Here is a 16,813-nt window from a genome sequence, read left to right as displayed (position 1 = left end):
TTTCAAATACTGTGCTGGCAGAGAAAGGAGGAAAAGGACATGATTTGGTCAAGGGCCAGCCCTGGGGCACCGCTGCTCCCCACAGCGGCATTTTCAGGAGGAATGCTAGGCTCCTAGCCTTCCCCCTACCTTGCAGGCAGGAGAGGGGAGAGTAAGGGACAGGATATCTCCTCCCATCACCTCTTGCTCCCGTTAGCAAAACCCGAGACCCAGCCTGCAATTAGGGCTTATTCCACCTGCATCCCCAGCCCTCCCTCCCAGCTGAGGAAGAAGAGGGGCAGCAACAGGGGCTCCCTCCTCCAGCTTGTCCCCATGGCAGAGAAGACACAGAAGAAGAAGGATAGACAGCCAGACAAATTTATTAAGAACGTAAAATGATTCATCCTCTAAAGTGTGCTCCGGTGCCTGCCCCCAGCGCCAGCAGGGAGGGGTGCCACAGTACCAGACCAGGACCTGCTGCTTGGGCTCCGATTGTCACCGGCCGGGGAGCTGGGGCTCCCCTGGGGATTGTATCTGCCACAGGCTCTCCTGGGGCTGGTGCCTTGGGGCAGAGCCAGTCTGTGTTTGCAGTGTCACACAGAGGGACAACTATAGCATCCATGTGCCTGCGTCCACCAGTCCAATGTCCTCACACACATACACCCACACTTTTTTTTTTTTTTTTTTTTTTTTTTTTTGCTCTGCAGGCCAGCTCCCACCTTACCCAGCCCGCTGACTGCAGTAGAGAGGTCTCCTGTGCTCCTGGGCAAGGTACCAGCTCTAGTGGAACATGGCTGGGGGTCCTGCAGGCTGTCAGAGCCCTGAGCGATAGGGAAGGGGAGGCACAGGCTCCAGCAGCACCTCCTTATCCCACCCCTCTCCTCTCCGAGGAGGTATCACCCGCACCTCTGGTCCCTGCTCGTGCTCAGCACTGGTGGCTGGAAGCACCCTGAGGTGAAGGGCACATAGTGGAGGTAGGGAAGGAAAACAGCAATGTGAGTACTATCCAAGAGGGGAAGGGAGGGGTCCGTACCCACCAGCTAAGGCCCCCCCAGCCCCCCAGTGCACCCACCACTCTGCTCAGTGCCACCAGGCTCAGGGGTGGATAGGGACCTGGGGGGTCTGCGCAGGTGCTGGTACCCGGCCAGCTCTGCGCTCCAGGGCCAGCTGCATGCTCCAGATGCTAAGGGGCCGCATGTAAGCCAGCGAGCGATAGACTTTCTTCTCCCGATAGGCCTCTGGTGTCTGGAAAGCCATGCCCAACCGTTCCCAAACCGTCCGGTAGCAGCCCTCTGCCGTATGAAAGCCTTCCTCCACCAGCCCCTGCAGCAGAGGGAAGACAACCATCAGCCCATCCACGGAGTGCAAGGAGATGGCATGTGCTGAGGGGTGCAGCATTACCACTCACCTCCTGGATCATGGTGGCAGCCAAGGCATAGACCACGCCGACCCACACCTCATTGGACTGCACGCTAGAGGTGTCGGGCACCCCGTCAGGTCTCATGCCATTCACCGCTCCCATCGTGCCACCAGCAAAGCTCATGACGTTCTTCTCAAAGATGGTCTTGAGCGCACTGACAACATGACCCTTGGGGAAGACCTGTGTAGAGAGACAGAGGGCTTTGGGCTCAGCACTCATGTAGACCCCTCAGGCTGGGTCTCCAAGTAGCAGGGTTAAGTTAGTTACCATTAGAAAGAGGTAAATGTTGCTCACTGGGTAAACAGCCACCTCAGAAAAATAATGAGGAAGTGAAAAAGCCTCTTTCCCCGAAAAGACAAAAACAAACAAAAAAGCAGTTGCTCAACAGAAGAGATGCTGAACTTCATTCCACCCTCCTCCTAGGGAGGCTCATCCAACTAGTGGGTCTCCATAAACAGCCTCCCACCTTCAGTCACTGGCCAAACCCCCCTACACTTCTTGGGAGTTTGCTTTGGAGACTGGCCAACCACACCATCCTCATCTTTGTTTATGTTCACCACTGCTCATTTCTCAGGCTAACAACTATTTGAGGCCCAGACCTTCTCTTGGTAAAACTGCTGCACTGTTCTCTCAGCCCATCTGCACCAGCTACAAGAGGCACTGCAATGCCAACAAGAGATGGGACACTGGCCAGAGGTGGCCAAAGGATTGTCTGGGATCAGTGAGGCTGGAGGTATCTTCCTGCCAAAGTGAAAGATTATGGCAAACCCAGTCTGATGACATTGGAATGCATCTTGCAGCTGCAAAGTGAATGTTGTGGATACTGGTAGGTTTGTTTGGGTAAGTGCTGGGAATCTTGGAAAAAAAAAATTTCAGCTTCAGCTCAGGAGAAAAAACAAAAACAGGGCTTAGTTTTGAGTCATTTCAAAATGACTTTAATCCTTTCACTTTTGTAATCAGGTGGTGATGCAAGAGTTCATGGCCTGGACCAGGGGGAATTTGAGTTGAGAGAAGGGGCAGCCTGGGGATGAAGAAGTCAGACTGAGATGCATTTAAGATGCCTGATGGTTTTCTGCATCTGGAAGGAGATATTTGAAACTTTCATCCCAAGTGAAAGTTAAGACTCACGGAAGGTCAATAGTGCTTGCTAGATAAACAACCATTTCAGGAGATTGTCAGGAGGAAGTAAAAACCTTCCTCCTCTGATACAGGGGGGGTGGGGTGGGGGGGTGGGGTGGGCAAGTTGTTCAACAAACTAAGGCCAAGAGCTCAAAACAGTTACCAGAACAGACTTAAGTCATGTGAGTAAGGTATTGTGAAAAAAGAAAAAAAAAACCACACAAACAAAACCACCAAACCAACCAGCCCCACCTGAGCACGAAAACACCTGCTAGCCAAACAAAAAGCAGTGGAGCAGCAACACGGCACAGACTGCATTAAGAAGCTGAAAGTAAATAAAGCTTTTGCACTGCTTTAATTATTGGCAATAAAGCTAGGAAGTGTTAGTGCAGCAGAAGTCACTGCCTCGGTGAGAAAAGCAAAGCTGAAGCCTCAGTGATGTTGCAAGGGGAGGGCTGGCTCGTCTCCATCCCGTGCCCACCTATTGGTGAGAAAGCCATAACGAGAACTTCGCAGGGTGACCAAGATCAGGAGCGATGTCATGGAGCAACTGTGACATCTACTTGCAAGAAAGGGAACAGCCGTGCAGCTCCCGGCTCATCAGCACAGCCCAGGGACGTGCCAGACCTTTCCTGCCAGTCTGGTGCCACCAGAGCCAGGGGAAACGGGAGGTGTGGTGACACCGCATGGGAACTTGCCCAGGCAGGCTGGGCAGCCCAACCAGACAGCTCTGGTAGACTCAAAGGAAAGGCAGCAGATCCCTTTAATCTACACTGAAGCCAAGCATCCGACAGTCATTTTTTCCCCCGGTGTGGCTCTGGAGATAAGCCCAAGTGCTGTCAGGGAGCAGGAGTCAGCAGAGGGGTGGCAAGAAGCAGCCATCTCTGGCAGAAGGTTTCAGGGCACAGTTTCTTCAGGACCAGGGTCACAAGCTTTTCCTTCTTTGTATTTCATTACTGACCTGTGCACGCAGCAGGATTGCGCTAATGAGGTTACAGACAGGAGTGCTGCCAGCCAGGCAAGGGATCAAAACACATGGAAAAAAACCTCGATGGTCGTAATAACAGAAGAGAGAAGTTCACCAGTCCCATCTCCAGTGAGCTCAAAGCTCACCAGCCAGCAGAGAAGAGTGCCACCTTCAGCAACAAAAGTCCAAGGCTATGGAAAGGCAAGCGAGATTTTTGGACTGCACCAGGTTTACCGTTTCCCCGCAAAAGGGATGTTTGGGTATTGCTGCATGAGCTCTGGGCCAGATCCTGCCTGGAGCCCTGGGGACAGCCCCAGTCCCCACACTCTAGGGACCCACACTGGGGTAAATGCAGGAAGGCACAAGCAAGCGCCCACTTCTCGTTATATCCCACAGCATTCAGCACAAGCTGCTCCCAGGAAAGGTCACTTGAAGCTCCCTTCTGGTACCAACAGACAGTGAAATGGTCCATCACCCTCACACAGCCAAGACTCATTCCTTCCTTCAGTCACCCGAAGTGTTTGCGTGTCCACCACCACCACAGAGAGCTTTGGTATGACAACTGTCTATGGGTCATAAATAGTCCATACGATGGCTCTCCGTTTCCCAGCTCTGTTCCATGTATTGCACCACTAGCAGCTGCTCCTACCATCCCATCAGACAAGAGAAGCCTTCAGCCAATTCTCTTGCAACTAAAGAGCAACAGACTTTAGGGCCCCAAATAAGCCTTAGTTCCCTCAAATATTCATTTAGGACTTTAAATGGGGCAGCAAATAACATGTGGGAAGTTTCATACACTGTTTTCTCCTGTTTTTAAACAAATAGAGCCTTGCCGAGAACAAACCCCAGTGGGACCTTCCTCCGAGCCTGCCAGAGCTGACCGCAGTTACACAGCCCTGTTGCATGGCCTCTCCATGAGCAGATTTTGGCTTAAGGCAGGCGGCACTGACGTGCATCCAACAGCCTCCACCCGAGCACGCACTGCTGCAGGGGAGCGGGCTGGAGCCCCACACCAGCCCCTAACACCTAATCCACGCCATGTGCCAGCCCCGCTGCTCTCCTCCAGGCGCAGGTCCTGTCCCACCCCACCCTGCGCCAGGCTGCTCCTCCTCTTACCTCTAACTCCCCTTGGTCCAGACCACAAGCCCCGAGAAACCACTGCCCGGCACACTGGTCTGACATGATGCTGCTGGAGGTGTCGCTCCCACTGCTGTCATAGTTGTAGTATTTTCCTGGAAAAAAGGCAGGAAACAGTTTTAAATCTGTAATTTAGGACCCTGGCTCACATGTGTTGTCCCTACGCTCCACCCTGTGAGGCAGGAGCATGGCAGCTTTTTCCAGAAGGCTCTCCTCTCTTTCCTGTCCCAAACCACCATACCTTTTCTGTTGCCTCCCTGGTACCTGCTCCTTTGCCTCTGCTTGGAGGGATGGCCTCTCCCCTCCTTCCCCCATCCCCTGCAAGGCTCCGTGACCCAGGGAGGAGCCGCCCCCCTCCCAAGGGACACACGGCCAGCTGAGCGTGGTTCCCCACCAGCAAGCACCCACCATTCCAGAGCATCCTCTCAAATGCCTCCTTGCCCTTGCTCAGGATGTCCATGTATTTCTGCTGGACCTCGGCGTCCCCAAGCACCTCTGCCATCTTGCACATCATGCAGACGGCTGCCAGCCACAGCCCGCCGCAGTACGCGCTGCCGGAGCAAAATGAGAGCAGTGTCGGCAATGTGGGACACCCCACGCCTTGCACGGAGCTCCCACAAGAGATGAGAACCACGATTCCAGCTCTGAGCTACCTCCCCACCCCGTGCTCCCCGTCTCCAACCCCCAGCTGCCTCTCTTGCTCACCTGGCTCCATTTACCACCCATGCATCATATGTCTGGTCAGCAAAGCCACCATTTTCAATGAGCCCATCGTTATCCGTATCAAACTTCAGCTCCGACTCCATCACAGCCTGCGGGAGAGGCAGGAGGTGGTCAGGCAGCCCCCGCATCCTGGCTGCCCCTCAGGCTCCGCTCCGGAGCATCCATCCTCTTGGGATGTTGCACAGCTCCCAAGGGAAGCGAGAAGCAGGGGATGCCCCATGGTCTGATCTCCTCCCAGTACCTGGCAGACTGGCCACATGTCCCGCAAGTACAGAGAGTCGTGTGTCAGGTAGTAGTCACGGTACACCTGCAGCACAAACTTCAGGTTGAGGTCCTTCCAGTCGGCCGTGTCGTGCATCAGGTAGGCATTGACACGCTGCCACGGCTCGTCGCCTAAGCAAGGACAGAGCAGATGCAGCAGGGCAGCAAGCAACGAACGTCCCCTCGCCTACCCAGCAGCAAGGTCCCAAGGGTGCTGTGATCAAACCGCACTAAAATAACATGTTGCGCCCTATGCCATCTCTAGCAAGAGCAGCCTTCCCACTACTGCTCAGCTTCCCTCTGTCTCCCTTGTACCAGCTCCATGCAGCGTGGTCTTCATCACCACCCCAAACCATCTGAGCTTTTCATTCCCAGAAAACGGTGTGTTCCATGCACCATACCTCCTTCTCAGGGTAGTTAACTCCCAGGCTGTGGGAAAGTTGTGTGAGCAGCCCTGCACCCCTCTGCCCCCCAGCAGGCCCGGCCAGAGCCCTCACCTGGGTCCCCAATGTCATGCGGCACCACGTTCTTCAGCTTCACCTGGGCTGTCTGACCACACATCAAGTACTGCCGGGGCCGGACGTCCTCATTCACCACTGTGACAGCTGGAGAGGACACAGAGCAAGAGACCTTAGAAAGGCAGCAGGCACGGCAGCAGCAAGCTCCAGGCACAGGCAGGGCCACCGGCACCAGCATGCCAGGCTGCCCTTTGGGGCTCCGGCTGCAAGATCACAGCCCTCTGCAAAGGGCTAAGGGGACACCAGGCTGCTCCCAGTCTCTCCTCAGCAGGGAACATGCAACTGTCACCACCTCCTTAAGCAAGGTGGTGGCAGCACCCAGGGCTGGGAGGGAACCCCAGTGGGCTCAGCACATCCGCAGCCCAGCAAAGGGCTGTGCTCCAACACTGGCTGGGCCACCACCGAGCAGCCTCCAAGCCCACCCAAAGCATCAGAGTCTGCAAACAGCTCCATGCTTCTCCTCTGCAAGTGGCACGGAGAGAGCTGGTAGGACCAGGGACTCCCCGAGGGCAGGCAGAGCCAGCTGTGCACCCCCAGTGCAGTAAGAAGGCATCCCAGTGCTGGGCAGAGAGATGCTGAGAGGCAGCGACACTGGGGGTTTGCAAGTCCTGGGCCCAGCAGAGGAGCTGGAGAGAGATGCTGGCTCCACAGCACAGATTTCTATGGCAGATGCTGTCCCAAATCCTCCGTCTCTTCCCTAGGTGAAGACATCAGCAGGCATCAAGGCAGGGTCTCCCGGGTCACTCACCAATGTCATACTGCAGGCTGATCTGCAGCTTGGGCCACAGCATGACAAGAGCAAAGGAGGCGTAGAAGTGGACATCGTAGGTGTTGTACATCCGGTACTCCTGGCCTGGAAGGACCAGGGAGACAGTGAGGGATGGGAGACCTGCCCCAGGGAAGGGAAAGGAGGGGCAGGTCCTCCCTCCCACACGGCCCAAGAGGGTGGGCTCTTTCCTGGCACAGGAGGGGCTCCTGTTAGAAGCCGGTTTTATCCTCTACGTATAGCACCCAGGGGTCTGGAGAAGACCTCATGCCATCTCCTACAGGGCTTGGTCCTGCAAGGGCTGTTGCCGGGAACAGCCCTGCTCCCTACCCGTCAGGGTGTGAAAAGCATCCTCACAGCAGGTTAAAAAACACCTGGTGACAGCAACGGGGAGGGGTTGAGTTGGGACCATCCATCACGTCCCTGCAAGTTACCTTCCAAATAAGCAAACCTTCCGTACTCCCGCAGGACAGGGAGGAGGTGGGAGAGGCCAGCCCCCGCCAGCCCCTGCAGGTCCTCAGCACAGCAGTCCGGGGGCAGCTCCACCCAGATGGTCCCCCCATCCGTCACGAAGTACAGCTCATTGAAGAGGGCTGACTTGTACCAGGAAGGCAGCTGGCTGCAGGCAAGAGGGAAAGTCAACCACAGCGGCCAAGGTGGTGATGTTCCTGCTCTGACCAGCCCCAGGAGGCCACCGGGAAGGTGCTCCTGTCTACCCTACCTGTTCTCCAGGATGGGCTTCTGCCATGCTTCGATCTTCCTCTCCCACTCCTCGTAGTGCGTCAGGGCGTGATGTGACAGGGCAGGAGCGGCATCGCCACCGCTGCCAAAAAACCGGGTGTACCGCCTGCCAAGCGGGAGTTTGGTGAGTATGCTGTGGGCTCAGGCTGGGAAGCCCACGCGGCCACGAGAGAGGGGCTGGACCATAGCGAACACCAGAATAACACAACTGCTAGTGCAGGGGCGTTGAGGAGCGGGGGCTGGGGAGAGGGTCCCCTCCATGAGCTGGCAGGGCCACGGCCGCAGGGAGTAGGTGGCACAAGGCTCCCCAGGCGGCACTCAAGCCCGGAGGCATGGCGAAGGGGACGTGGGGGACATAAGCCAAGCCCCACTGGAGACAACCCACCCACCTGAGGTGTAGCTTCTCCTTGGAGCCAAAGTGAACACGGGGCATGTCCCAAGCCAGGGCCAGCTCCAGCGTCCTGTGACCCCGGGCAGGCACCCTGCAGCTGGCACACACTGCTGCTGCCGTCACCTCCCCCTTCTCCGTCGGGCTGCTTTTACCTGCCAGGAAAAAAAAAAAATATTCGCAAGTGACCAAGGAAGCCCTATGGGGGGGTGAATGATGCTCCCACACACCCCAAGGGGGGTGAGACTATTTGGGTATGCCCCAGCCCCCTCGCAACCTGGAGGGTACATCCCCAGGGTTTTAAGGGATGACATTACCGCACGTGAGTAACTGCTTTTTGCAAGCAGGAAAAAAATACCTGCTGTGGGCGGAGGGGTTAAAAAAAATAAGTCATCAAAGCAGAGGAACAAATCAGGCAGGAAAAGCTACCACGCATGCGTGGATGGGACAGAGCACCCCATGACTTTGTAACTGCGCTGCACTCAGACATTGCGACTTTCTAGTGACAGTCATTGTTTCCAGCTTTTTGCAGGGTGCTTGAACTGTGCCCATATTTAAGAAAAGCCCTGAGGTGGCTGGATAATTATATGCTGGTTCTGACATGTGTCCCAGGTAAACTCATTAAAGCAACAATTTTAACAGAAGCACAGATCCTGACTATGATAATGCCTGGCATGCACAAAGGAAAACCACATCCCAATAGCCTGGAGAGCTCTGAGTGCATCTAGGCAGGAAACTTAGTTTTCCGGAAATATTTATGTAAACGCTTTATTTACGTAATTTAACCTTCAAGAAATCTTGCAAAGGCCCAGGGCCAGCATCATTAGTTTGTCAGCATCATCCTTGTTCAAAAGCTGGCAGAGACATTAGGCAAACAGTCACCTTTTTATCACAATAAGAGGTTAGCAGCAAGGGCTGGGAGACGCCACCCTGCTTCAAGGCTTCTGCCAAGGGAGCAGGCAACTGGTGATGATGCAGAGGTATCACGGGAATACCAGAGACCTTCAAGGAACCGATGTAGTAACACGAGGACAGCAAGTGATGGCAGCACCAAACCCAGCAGCAGTCCTTGGACTGCTAAACGCCTGCTAGAACACATTTGACCGGGTCCAGCTCGCAGATTTGGGAATGGGAACTCAGCCAGGAAAGGTGGCTGGGCATCACCCTGGCTACTCAGCAGAAATCTCAACTTGGTGTGCAACCCTACACAGACTAGCAAGATACTGGCATGTGCAATTAATATAGCTGAGAACAGCCCCAAAGTGGTACAAACAGCTTTTGGAGAACCACAACAAGGACAGCGTGACAAGCAATGAGAAATTTGGATACAGCCTAAAACTGGGAATGAGCCACAGCATCACCGAGAGCTTTTTGCGATGGCACCGAGGTGGCCGGAGGAAGGGAAGCCCGCCCTTGCTTGGGTGCCCTGTGCCCCACGACCAGCGTGGCCACCCATTACCCCTGCTCCCCTTCCACCCATCCCACGGAGGACGGAGGGACTCACCGGCGGGGGAATCCAGCCTGCCGTCCTGCAGGAGGTCCTGCCACACCTCTCTACCCGATCCCGCAGGATTGAATGCCGTGAGGTGGGTGACTCCCGTGCCAGCCTGGGGAAAAGCATCATCAGGGGCTGGTAGTTTTGAGGGGTAGATGCAGGCCCCCCAGTCCCCTACAACTCCGGGAACGCACATTCACTCCCTGCACGCTGCCCAGCAATGCTAACTCCAAGCCTACTCATCTGCTGTCCTGCAAGCTTCACCCATAGCTTCTCTCCTGGCACCCACCCCCAAAGAGTGTGCCCTCAAGGAATTCACGTCCCCGCTCCCGCGGTCAGGCAGGGGCTGAGGGCCGGTGCTGACCCCAACCCATCGCACACCCATCCTTTACCACCTGCCTGGAAGCAGGTCCCCCCACATTCAGCAGGGCTGTACGAGCCCCCAGCAGGAGCCACACCACCGGTGCCAGCCCTTTACCTTCTCCCGGGCAGAGATGGCAAGGGTGAAGGGGTTCACGCGTGTGCAGTGGTGCAGCAGGACTCCAGCAACCCGCTCGCCTTCCTTCTCGAAGGTGAAGGGCTCGTTCCAGTGCCCTCCGCTCCTGTCCTCCTTCGTTCCCATGCCGTTCTGCAGGCTGAACATGATGGAGACGTCCACGTCCTCATCCCTCCCGTTCTCCACCTCCCAGATGAACACTCCCACCGGCAGGCTGGAGTCCTGGCAGAGACAGACAACACTGCGTATAGGGCCGGTGCTCTACGGTTAGCCGTCGGAGCACCGCTTTTCCCACTGCTGGGGAGACCACGCGGGATGCAGTGGGAGCAAGAGCACCAGGAACAACTCTGTCCCCCAGAGGAATCTGGGGGGCAGGCAATACAAAATTCACATCACAAGCCCTGGGCTAGCAAACCCCACAGCAGGCAATACAGGGATGGAAAGCAGCATTCAAGGCTCAGACGGGTGTCTCACCACCCATCTACTCGACAGGTTGATACAGGCTCACATGCTTTGCTGGGGTAAGAGGAAGGTCAGGCGTGTTGGCAGCACAGCCTGCCACCCTTGCCCGGGGCTGGGAGCAAGCAGGACCAGCGTGCGGGAGCGGCAAGGCATCCCTCGCTGCCGTCCCGAGCTTCCGCATTGCTGCAGGGGTTCCTCCTGCCTGGGAGCATTGCTGAGCGGAGGCATGAAGAAATGTTGGGAAAGCCCAGCTGGAAAAGCCCAGCTAATAAGCAGCTCTTCCCTTGGGGATGGCAGGCAAAAAAAAAAAACCACCCCACTCTCAGGAACACCCAGCCGACAAACCAACCCACAAGTACAGGCCGAGGGTTTCCCAAAATGCTACCACTGGATTCTCCAGGAAGTAAGGCCACAGCTCCAGACCTGCTATTCTGGGTGGACGGGAGCTGGGACGGTCACAGGACAAAACCAAAGGCAGGGAACAAGCAGCACAAAGAGTCAAAGCACAGGTCAGAGGGGAAAGGAGCAGCTGCCAGAGCTAAGCAGAAGGAAAAAGGGATAACCCTTCCAGCACCGACTGCCCCAGGAGGGGCAAAGCCTTCCAGGGTCCTGCTGCTACACACCCAGCAGCTGGCACTAGGGACAGGGTCTTAGGACAGAAGAGACCAGGCTGGGAAAGAACATTAACAAGGTGGCAAGCCTCGTTGTCTTCAGGCAATGCCAAGCTGGACAGGAGGGACAAGGAACTCCTCTACTGCAGCATCCCTGGACGCTTGGGCAATGCCCAGGGGTCGAAAACTCACCAGCTCCAAGCCTCTGCTACCCAAATGGGATTCACCAAGCTCAGCCAGCCCAGGGCCTGTCCTGGGAGCATCTGACAGGACAGCCCTGTCTCTGCTGTGCCAATCCTTTCCCCCTCACCATGCAGGCAGCTCTGCCAAATCCCTTCCAACCTGCTCCGTACGAGCAACGCTGCTGCAGCATGGCGTGGCCCGGCGCTCCCATAGCACAGGCTACAGCCAGCGCGGGGCCATCACCTCCTTACCTTGTAGTCATGGGGGATGACAGGAGAGACCTGGCGGCAGGTGAGCACCACGTTTTGCCCCGGGAGCTCATAGACCATCCAGGCACGGGGGTACAGGGCATGGTAGAAGGCATAGTGGCCACAGTAGCCCCAGTTCCAGCCGTGCAGAGTGTTGGGTCTCTCCACGGACAGGACCTGCTGGTAAACTGTCTGCCCCTTGCAACGCAGGCACACCGTGAACTGGGGAGGAGAGGAGCACATGGAGGGGATGAGATGAGCCCAAGAGCAGAGGCCCCAGCTGCCCAGGCTGCTGCAGTGCCGCTCGCACCCCTTGCAGACCCCAGCATACCTACCTGGTCGGCAATGACCGTTTCATAGTGATAAATGCCAGGGTTCAGCTGCCAGCGGCAGAACTCGCCCCGCCAGCCACGGGTGATGGTGCCTCCCCCGATCCCGCCCAGCGGGCACCCTGGCAAAGACACCTGAAATTAGCACCTCCATCCCTCCCCGTGGCAGGGTCTGGCCCAAGGACCCCCCTGTGCAGCTCCAGGGGCCCCTGGGCACTGCCCGCACCCCAGAACCTCCTTGGCCTGCTCCCTCCCAGCACCTCGACGGCCCCATTTGCCGGCCCCAGCACCCCTGCCCACCCACCACAGTGGGCATTGCACCACCCCAGTGCCCAAACTGGCGGCTGACCATAGATCTGCTGCAGAGGAACAGCACACAAGAGGTCAATGAAGGCAGATTTCTTCTCTATGCGGGTCTTCTTGTACCACCACCTGAAGTATCTGCAAGGGAAAGAGACGAATGAAAGAGGACGGGAACAGGCATCACTGTCCCTTTGGTGTCACTGGGCAGGACGTGACCAGCACGCATTGCAGCTGCCCCTCTTGTAGAGATGTACAACGGGAACCTGCGTCCCAGGGCGTGTGGGGTGGCAGCCCCTGCCATCCATCTGCAGTGCATGTGGGTCAGCGGCAGAGCGCAGGCAGCTCAGGGCTGCCTGCAAGGGGACAGCACAAAGACAGAGCGCTCCAATACCCGACAGCAGGGCTCCCAGCTCGCGCAGCGGCAGGAGGCTTTCCCAGATGCCCACGCAGAAGTGGGAATACACACGAGGACCTCCGTGCCTGCTAGGGCACGTCCTGCTAAGGAAGGTCCGAGAGTGGAGACGCAAGCCCAGGGAAGCCACAAGCTGCTCTCAGAAGCCTTGCTCTTCAACCTCCATGTCCCCATTGTCACACATAGCCCTGCCACATGCCAGTGCCACATCCCCGGCGGGGGATGGCACGGGGCAGCCTTGCTCTGGAGGAGGTGATGCTTGCTGTCTGCAGCTGGCAGGATCCCAGGGACTTACCTCCGCTCACACGCCAGGCACTACTCATCAGATAATTTCTTACCCAAAGGCCTGGGAATCCAGAGACACCCAAACAGGGGCACACCTGCACCTGGGTGTGCCGGCACCACTCCAGGCAAGAGGAGCCAGGCTGGGCTCTGAGGCGGCACTTGTAAAGGACTGGCTTTTGCTAATGAACCGCCCCAAGTTAAATCTTCCATACAGAGACAATTAGCGTACGGAAACCGGCTACCAGACCAGAAGAAGCTGCTGAACTTCCCCCAGTGAACAGACAGGCAAGACCCACCGGCGGCTCCACGGCCCTGGGTGCCAGGTGGGCGGTGGGGGCATGGGAGCCCCCACGGTGGGCAACCTCCCTGAGCTACCTGCAGGCACCGATGCCATACTGCCGAGAGGAGAAAGCCACCCCAGGCGCGAGCACACAGCCTGTCCCGCTGCGATGGTTCGCAGGATGCAGAGCCCAGACGATGGACAATGGGCGAGCACTAATCCCCTGGGACATGTACACCCAGCTTCACGGGGACGGGGGCAGCAGGGGGGAGAGGCTCTTCCATGACACCCCCTGCTCCTACACACTCCTCCCCAGCAAAAAAACTTCACACTTGCCTTTTCAGCTGCATGGTCACTGGATGTTCACCTTTATTCACCAACATCTAAGGTCCCCAAATCTCTCTCAGGGTGAGATTTTCCAGGTTGCAGTCTCACGGGACCTGACTGCAGCCTGCTCTCCATTCCTATGTACTCACCTTCATGTTTGACTGTTTAAGGACATTTTGCCTGCAGAGGTCCAGGGCACCACAAGAACCAGCCTGTCCTGCACGACCGCCCAGAATCAGGGCCTGCCGCTATCTTCAAGCTACATCTGCTGCAACTGCTCTTCTCCCAGCTGAAACAGCCCTGGCTTCACGCTGCCGAGGTGAGGTTTTGGCAGCATGCTCTCTCTCTCAAGGAAATGATTTTTTTTTTTTTTTTTTAACTCAGCATCAGGGAACCAACCCAGCTGCTTCCCCAGCAGGTTTCTGGCGATGGGAAATAAGGTGCCCAGGCAGAGCGGCTGCAGCACAGCCCGGCACAGCATCCCGGCTCCTTGCAAAGGAGGTGACAGAGGGATTTCAAAAAGCTGTTTTTCCCAGAGCACGCAGCAGGAGAGGTTTGGGATTTACGGCCAGCCACTGCCCTAGCTGTTTTGCCATCTCAATAGTAAACTCTTCCCCTGCCAGTTTCTCCCCACATGGTGCAGGCCAAGAGGAGAAGGTGGTTGATGCCCAGTTGCTGGCTATTAACAGCTCTCCCAGGGCTGCAGAATAACCAGGAGAAAGTCTTCATGTTCTGCAGCACCAAAAGCCCTGCCAAGGCCAGAGGGCATTTCTTGCCCTTAGAGTTGGCAGCACAAGTAAAACCTGCCCGGACATCACTCAGCCATTCTGGATCCATGCTGTAACCCCCTCCCAGGGCATACCAGCCACCTCTGCGGAAACCTGCCTGCACCTCTTCTCCTGCCCCGCCAGCCCCAGCACCCAACACAGCCATATTTGCAGCTGTGGGTGTCCCCATGAAGGAGTTACCCTGATGAGCCCCAATTAACAAAAAACCCACCCCAGGGCTGTCACTCCCAGCCATGCCATCTGCAGCAGGGGCTGGGGCTGCAGGAGAGGACACCCATCAGCCAGAAGTTTAACCCAACACGACACCACACCAACCCAGGATGCGGTGGCTCCTCTGCAGGTCCTAGACTTCTTCGGCCAAAGACATGCAGCAACCCCAAGGCGCTCCCAGCCATCTCGGGAGGTACAAGCACCTGCACCAGGTGACTTTGCATTTGATGCACCAAGCCATGCTAGATTTTGAGAGTGCCCCTGGCACGGGTGCCCCTAAGAGAGGGGCTGCTGCTCATCACGGGTCACCTGGGAGAGGGCACGCCAGCCTGCAGGGCTCCAGAGGTTCAGATCCATGCCCTGTGCCGTGGGACCAAGCTCCAGGCTTCTCTTGCAGCACCAGCACCTGGGTTTGCATCAGCTGGCTGCCTCCGCCGGGCAGAGGCACAGGTGCCCACCAACACCAAGAGCACGCAGCCTCCCACACATCCTTGCACCCCTGCATTAGCTGCCCTTCGCTAGCCAACATTGTTGCCCTCAGGTTTTAATTCCAACCCAAGCAGGTATTTCTCGCCACTCTGGCCCTTCTCCTCCGCTCTCTAGGCTGGAGTCTCCTTGCAATGAAGCTTTGCCTTGCACAAGTATTTTGATATGACAACCAAATTACCTCCTAAGCTTGTACAGGGGGAAGACACAGTGCTTTGACTATTCGCTTCTTGCCGAAAAGCCCTTAAAACCTTTTTCTAGGACCAATGCAAGCCACTTCCATCCTGAGACCCCAATGAGAAGAGGCCAGGAGTGGCCTCCCCAAGCTGGCACGGAGGCGATCGCCTGTCCTCCCCGCTTGCCCCACCAGAACTTCACGCTTTCCCACACGCTCAGCTCATCCACAACCTGCCACGGCGGCTTTTCCAGCACGCGACGCAGGCTCTCCCTTCCCTGATGCTCAGGCTCACGCCGGGGATGTCTCAGGTCAGACCGGCGTGCTGTGCATGCCGAAGCGGTCCACTATCTGCCCCTTCATCAGGCTTTGCAGGAAACAGCTTTGCAAGCAGCAACTGCCAAGGACATCGAGCAGGAAAAGGCTCAGAAAATGGAGGCAGGAGATAATAAAGCAAGCACAAGGAAATAAATCACACCATCATGGGTTTCAACGTTCAGCCTGATGGGTACACAAACACCACCAGCACCCGGGCAGCAGTTTTAAAGGTTAAAATAACACTGTTGTTTCCCACACGTGTTTTTCCTGGTTACCTCCAGCTCACCCTAACGCAAAGCTGGGAGAAGTCCCCATTCCCAAACCTGCTCTAGCGCATGGCATTTCAAAAATCCTCCCAATTAACCTCGCGTTTAATCTCCATCTGCCGGGAGGTGCCTTATGCGGGGGGCCGAGCACCTGGCGCTGGCCAGGGAAGATGCGGCAGCGACGGGCACCGGCAGCAAGCCTCGGGGGTGGGAGACGGGGGTCTTCCCCCACCCCCAGAAGCGATGCCCCAAGGGCTCCCAGCTCCTGCTCGGTTTTGGGGAGCCCGAGCGTTGGGTGCTGCTCCTAAGCCAGCTTCAGCCAGTCTACACCAGTGCTCCCAGTGCTGGCGCCAGGCAGGCGGGTGGGTACCGGCAGCTCCCTCCAGACCGGGGCCTTCCGTAATCCGCCGTACTCTGCCCTCCGCGCACCGGGGGATCGCCGGTGCCTCCCGGGGCCAGCCGCCCACAGCACCGACAGGCTCGGGTGCGGCGCGGTGCCCCCGCGCCCTGCCCCCGCCCCTTGCCCCCCCTCCCGGGGTGTTCCCGGTCCCCCTTTCCCGCCCCCCCCCCCCCATCCCCGCCGTACCGCAAGGCGAGGCCGATGTGCCGCAGGACGTCGTGGAGCGGCACGTCGCCGGCGCCGTAGGGCTGCCGCGGCTCCTCGAAGCGGTGCGCCAGGCAGACGCGCCAGCCAGCCGCCGCCACGCCGCGGCCCCCCGCCGCCCCCTCGTACCGCCGCACCAGCGGCCCCGCCGCCGCCGCCGCCATCGCCGCCCCCCGCCCCGCGCGCGCCCTCTTCACCGCGCGCGCCGCCACGCCCCGCCACGCCCCGCCACGCCCCAGCCCCGCCCGCGCCCCCGGGGCAGCGGGGTCCTGCGCGCCGCCGAGCCCGTCCGGAAAGCCGGGCCCGCCCCGCCGCCGGCGCGACCTGCGATCCCGAGGGCGCCCGAGAGTTCCCGAGCGGCGCCCGAGCGTGGTCGAGCAGATCTCGAGCGCTGCCCGAGAGTTCCCGAGCGCTGCCCGAGTGTTGCCGAGCGGTGCCCGAGAGTTCCCGAGCGAGCTCCGAGCGGTGCCGAGCGGCGCCCGAGCGTTGTCGAGCAGATCCCGAGCGAACTCCGAG

General features: G+C 57.8%; 1 protein-coding gene across 1 annotated transcript; it reads right to left on the bottom strand.

The window, feature by feature from the left end:
- Positions 1-353: 353 nt before the first annotated feature.
- On the bottom strand, positions 354-16,461 carry GBA2 (glucosylceramidase beta 2). The gene is made up of 17 exons (XM_075527048.1): positions 16,280-16,461; positions 12,193-12,284; positions 11,850-11,965; positions 11,518-11,736; positions 9,993-10,232; positions 9,524-9,626; positions 8,021-8,174; positions 7,612-7,737; positions 7,325-7,509; positions 6,873-6,977; positions 6,104-6,211; positions 5,587-5,738; positions 5,328-5,434; positions 5,031-5,173; positions 4,602-4,717; positions 1,388-1,579; positions 354-1,302 (listed from the first exon to the last, which is right to left on the bottom strand). Exons 1-17 carry the CDS (start codon positions 16,459-16,461, stop codon positions 1,075-1,077), a joined length of 2,568 nt encoding a protein of 855 aa, XP_075383163.1. The 3' UTR covers positions 354-1,074.
- Between the last annotated feature and the right edge of the window lie 352 nt (positions 16,462-16,813).

This window comes from Mycteria americana, chromosome Z (assembly GCF_035582795.1).
Source record: "Mycteria americana isolate JAX WOST 10 ecotype Jacksonville Zoo and Gardens chromosome Z, USCA_MyAme_1.0, whole genome shotgun sequence".
Lineage (NCBI taxonomy): Eukaryota > Metazoa > Chordata > Aves > Ciconiiformes > Ciconiidae > Mycteria > Mycteria americana.
This window is presented reverse-complemented; position numbering and strand designations above follow the sequence as displayed.

Coding starts and splice junctions, on each gene's coding strand:
- GBA2 (XM_075527048.1), bottom strand. CDS start 16,461: ATGGCGGCGGCGGCGGCGGGGCCGCTGGTGCGGCGGTACGAGGGGGCG. Junction 12,285..16,279: donor CACATCGGCCTCGCCTTGCG/GTACGGCGGGGA, acceptor TTTCCCTTGCAG/ATACTTCAGGTGGTGGTACA. Junction 8,175..9,523: donor CAGGCTGGATTCCCCCGCCG/GTGAGTCCCTCC, acceptor TTTTCCTGGCAG/GTAAAAGCAGCCCGACGGAG.